The sequence below is a fragment of the Penaeus monodon genome, chromosome 34 (genome assembly GCF_015228065.2).
Source record: "Penaeus monodon isolate SGIC_2016 chromosome 34, NSTDA_Pmon_1, whole genome shotgun sequence".
NCBI lineage: Eukaryota > Metazoa > Arthropoda > Malacostraca > Decapoda > Penaeidae > Penaeus > Penaeus monodon.
Genome location: NC_051419.1, coordinates 31,637,691 through 31,642,844, shown reverse-complemented (window position 1 = coordinate 31,642,844; position 5,154 = coordinate 31,637,691). Strand labels below are relative to the sequence as shown.

General features: G+C 40.5%; 1 protein-coding gene across 2 annotated transcripts in view; it reads right to left on the bottom strand.

Annotated features, from left to right (window-relative positions):
- Positions 1–2,142, bottom strand: part of LOC119594728 — a 6,336-nt gene extending 4,194 nt beyond the window's left edge. The window contains exons 1-2 of one of the 2 annotated variants that reach the window (XM_037943812.1): positions 1,995–2,142; positions 730–844 (exon numbers count right to left, since the gene is read on the bottom strand). In XM_037943812.1, coding sequence (XP_037799740.1) covers positions 730–732 — 3 coding nt within the window. In that variant the 5' untranslated portion in view covers positions 733–844; positions 1,995–2,142. The remainder of the gene's footprint in view (positions 1–729; positions 845–1,994) is intronic. The other variant, XM_037943813.1, reaches the window with a different exon arrangement.
- Between the last annotated feature and the right edge of the window lie 3,012 nt (positions 2,143–5,154).

The window sequence follows — 5,154 nt, the reverse complement described above, 5'->3', positions numbered from 1 at the left end:
AGAAAGAGAGAAAGAGATTTTTAAAATTCCCTTTCCCATAATGAAAATAAAGGAAAATGTGGAAAAAAAATGCAAATCTAAAAATAATTTTAGTCTAAAATACATAAAAAGTGTCCTTTGGGTAACCATGAAAATAAAAACTTTCTTTTGTATTTTCTTCTACATAACAGAAACAAACAAACCCATATCTAAAATTATATTTACCTTGAGAGATAACATTATTCATTTTGTTACAAGTTACTTTCACTAGGGTCTGCAGCACCAAGAATCATTAATACAGGTACATACTGTGTATATTAAAATTGCAGTTGAATGACCTGGTGCTTATAAAATAAAGTCATATGAAATTCCCCATTTTCAACTTCCTAGGAAATATAAATTTTTTTAAAGCGCAACTACTAGGTGAAAATATATGACTTCTTGTTTGAGTAAAGACCCCAAGGTTTAATTATTCAAAGAATGCCTTTGCCACAAACTTTTGCAGTAAATGAAATAATTTCCTTCATGCTATGCTATCATATTCAACTTTAAGAAACTTGGAAATGTTTTATGTCTACATCTTTACACATATACCTCTCTCTTTCTTTCTTCTGTTTAATCTTGTTATTCATTAATTTTTCAAACGGGGTGTCTGGCATAATATAAGATAATATATACATAAGACATTCTTTTTCTCAAATCTGCTTTTGATTCATCTCCAAAACATCTAAACCGCAGTCGATCTCTTACCATGCTTTCTTCCAGAACCTTTCAGGATTTTCCTTAGAACCACATCGACTGATGCGTTGTTCGGCTCCGTTGGTGCCTAAGCCTCGCCACTCGCTGCCATCCCCTGTGAACTGCTCTGAAATGGTGGTTTACACTTAATACCGAAATCTTTGATATGTCGAAATTGGTGTGGTTAGATATAAATGTCTTTATACAGTGACACTAGATTCTACCATTGTAATACACTAGGTCCATCACCTTTCTTGTTTTATGTGGACTCATTATGTAACTTTTCTAGCTAATTAGCTCTACATTAATGATGAAATCAAAATACCTGATGTTTGGACTCCAGTTAACTCATACTGTATTTATTCTTTATTTTCATCATTGTAATATAAATGCATTCATAAGTTTCAAAAGGCTGACTTGTTGAAATGTAATTCAACCTACATTCAATTGTTATCCAAATATCATATAATTTCTTAATTTTCAATATATTAAAGTTATTTTAAAATGACTTTTGGAGATTTATCACTTGCATCTTTCTGCAACAATATCAATATGCAATTTCCTGGCTGACCAACCAAAATCTTAAGGAAATATAAGGTACTGTTTAAATATCTTCATTTTGTTATTGTTGAAATACCTCTTTATAGAATTATTTCCAAAAAGCATTTTTCCCTCTGCAAGTGCTTTTCATGCCTGTCGGCGGCCCTGGAAAGGCCAACAAATGCCCCCTCATGCATGGAACCTCACTTGCAACCTTGCAATCTATCACCTAAGAAGGTACCAATAGAATATCACACTTGTCAGAATAAAAACACAGTAAAAGCGAAAAATATATATTAACTTATTTTGACATTTCCCTATACATGGAGGCCGCGACCAGAGTTCCTTGACCTTTTGACACCACAGCCACACATTATGAAAAAACACCCTTGATTGCAAATGAACTGCTAAACATACGGCTAATTTCTGTCCTTTTTGCTGAGACAGATTTGAAATCTTGCGTCTCTAAAGCCAATTAATGATCTCGAGTCTAATATTCACTAAAAACAATTTGGATTAAACTCAACATGTTTTATATAATAAATACAAATGCAAAATGATACCCGTCAGTCAAATGAACTGGCAATGTTCCTTAAAATAATTTCATCCATAAAACCTAACTCACAACTAAAACACTAGAACAAAATAGAACATATATATACGCAAAGCAACAGCACGATTAAATACATCTTCACAAACGCAGGATCAATAACGAACAAACAGACACAAGTTCTCACACTTTTGCTAATTTTCTTTAGCACGATTTTCAGCTTTCTGTCTTCTGATATTATGTAAGAGAAGGAATGCAAGCGAGCGCTGCCACACCCACCACGAGGCCGATCAGCTGATCCGGTAAACAAAGGCGGATCAGCTGATTCGGTAAACAAAGGCGGATCAGCTGATCAGGTAAACAATGGTGAATCAGCTGATTCGGTAAACAAAGGCGGATCAGCTGATTCGGTAAACAAAGACGGATTAGCTGATCCGGTAAACAACAGTAGATCAGCTGATCCGGTAAACAACAGTGGATCAGCTGATCCGGTAAACAAAGGCGGATCAGCTGATCCGGTAAACAAAGGCGGATCAGCTGATCAGGTAAACAATGGTGGATCAGCTGATTCGGTAAACAAAGGCGGATCAGCTGATTCGGTAAACAAAGACGGATCAGCTGATCCGGTAAACAAAAGCAGATCAGCTGATTCGATAAACAAAGGCGGATCAGATGATTCGGTAAACAAAGGTGGATCAGATGATTCGGTAAACAAAGACGGATCAGCTGATCCGGTAAACAAAGGCGGATCAGCTGATTCAGTAAACAACAGTGGATCAGCTGATTCGGTAAACAAAGGCGGATCAGCTGATCCGGTAAATAAAGGCGGATCAGCTGATTCGGTAAACAAAGGCGGATCAGCTGATTCGGTAAACAAAGGCGAATCAGCTGATTCGGTAAACAACAGTGGATCAGCTGATCCGGTAAACAAAGGCGGATCAGCTGATTCGGTAAACAAAAGCAGATCAGCTGATTCGGTAAACAAAGACGGATCAGCTGATCCGGTAAACAAAAGCAGATCAGCTGATTCGGTAAACAAAGGCGGATCAGATGATTCGGTAAACAAAGGCGGATCAGCTGATTCGGTAAACAAAGACGGATCAGCTGATTCGGTAAACAACAGTGGATCAGCTGATTCAGTAAACAAAGACGGATCAGCTGATCCGGTAAACAAAGGCGGATCAGCTGATCCGGTAAACAACAGTGGATCAGCTGATCCGGTAAACAATGGTGGATCAGCTGATTCAGTAAACAAAGGCGGATCAGCTGATTCGGTAAACAAAGGCGGATCAGCTGATTCGGTAAACAATGATGGATCAGCTGATCCGGTAAACAAAGGCGGATCAGCTGATTCGGTAAACAAAGGCGGATCAGCTGATTCGGTAAACAAAGGCAGATCAGCTGATTCGGTAAACAAAGGCGGATCAGCTGATTCGGTAAACAAAAGCAGATCAGCTGATTCGGTAAACAAAAGCGATCAGCTGATTCGGTAAACAAAGGCGGATCAGCTGATTCGGTAAACAAAGGCGGATCAGCTGATTCGGTAAACAAAGGCGGATCAGCTGATTCGGTAAACAAAGGCGGATCAGCTGATTCGGTAAACAACAGTGGATCAGCTGATCCGGTAAACAAAGGCGAATCAGCTGATTCGGTAAACAAAAGCAGATCAGCTGATTCGGTAAACAAAGGCGGATCAGCTGATTCGGTAAACAAAGGCGGATCAGCTGATTCGGTAAACAAAGGCGGATCAGCTGATTCGGTAAACAAAGGCGGATCAGCTGATTCGGTAAACAAAGGCGGATCAGCTGATTCGGTAAACAAAGGCGGATCAGCTGATTCGATAAACAAAGGCGGATCAGTTGATTCGATGAACAGTAACAACCAACTGAGGTGGTGGTGGTTCACTGAATCAACATGCAAAGCTGCCTTGTTCCCATCCTCCTCTTGACTTCCGAAACCCTGTTCCCGCTGGCGAGGCGTAGGGCACTTTCCCTGACAGACTCATGTGGCAGGGGAGAAGAATATCCCTATTTGTGGACCTGTCGGCATGGTTTGGTCTTCCTTAGGTGAACCTCTGCCACCTCTCAGATACGTTTTTTTTTTCATAGATCGAGAAGGCATCTGGACAGTGGAACTTATCATTAGATGCCTTCCAGTCTGTGATAGATGATACCATCAATAGTCACTGCAGTTATATCAGGTGGCATTAGGTGGTATAATCTACTCTCTTGGACCTTTAGAGTAATGGAGATCACACCCACTTTTGCTTTTTGACTCATAGCTCTTCCTTGCTGGTGAACTGGAGATCCTTTTGGGTGTGTCCTAGGCATTTCTCCAGATCTCATAGCTCCTAAGCTTCTTTGATCTTTGCTTCACAAGCGGTGGCCTCCAGTATTTAGATCCATCAGTACGTGACCTCCAGCTCTAGAGGTTCCCATGACTCCTGGAATGGTCCATATTACATCTAACATAGTTATTTCTCGCTGGCCAATCTCTGATAACAAATGCAGAACCTTTTTCAGATTGCCTTTGGAGTTTCTCTGGAACCTTGAAGTGATCTCTCCATAGGCATCAACCACCAATAAGTTGGTTCATCCCTATAGGCTTCTGAACTTTATTTTCTCTCTCATGTTTGTAAAACAACTGTTACAGACTGACTTCAGGCGAGTCCTGTTTCTCGATGTCCTAGCAATGGATTCAGGATCTCAAAGCAGGGCACTCACATAGCTGTCCCTAATCTGGTTTTGTCTCTCAAGCTCCTTAACTGTGGTTTCTGGCTAGGAACGAGCAGTCCCCTAACTTGGCTTGTGGACAGACCCCAACACTGTGTAGACGAGAACTTTCTCTGCGGAAAAGAAGATTCATTTGTGGCTCAGGTAGGTTTGCTCCATCCCTGCCTTTGTTTCAGCCTTGTTTAGGCAATTTGTCTGGTGATAAAAGAGGTCGATTTGGGTCAGGTCCTTCAGTCAGTATGTAGTTCTGCCTTCTGGTTCACAGCGGGTATCCTGCATGTCATTTGCTAGGTGGTATTTGACCCACCACATCTCTGGTGCCCTGTGCATGGGACTGGAGTACCCCTTCCCATTCCCTTGTAGAAGGCCATAACCGACAAAGTGGATAAGTTGAAGATGAGTCAATTACATGAGGGTCGTGTTACCATTTAGGAGCTGTGGCACTCGTATTTCGTATATGGCCTTGTAAAGATTTCCACCTGTGATTAAAATATATTTACTTTTCGTGTGTTTATTTTCTCTGTCCTTCCTCGCAGTTTTCATGCATCCTATAGGACATTACACTAGCTTCAGCATATGAAGCATGAAAATGCCTTATTTATTGCAAATAGTACA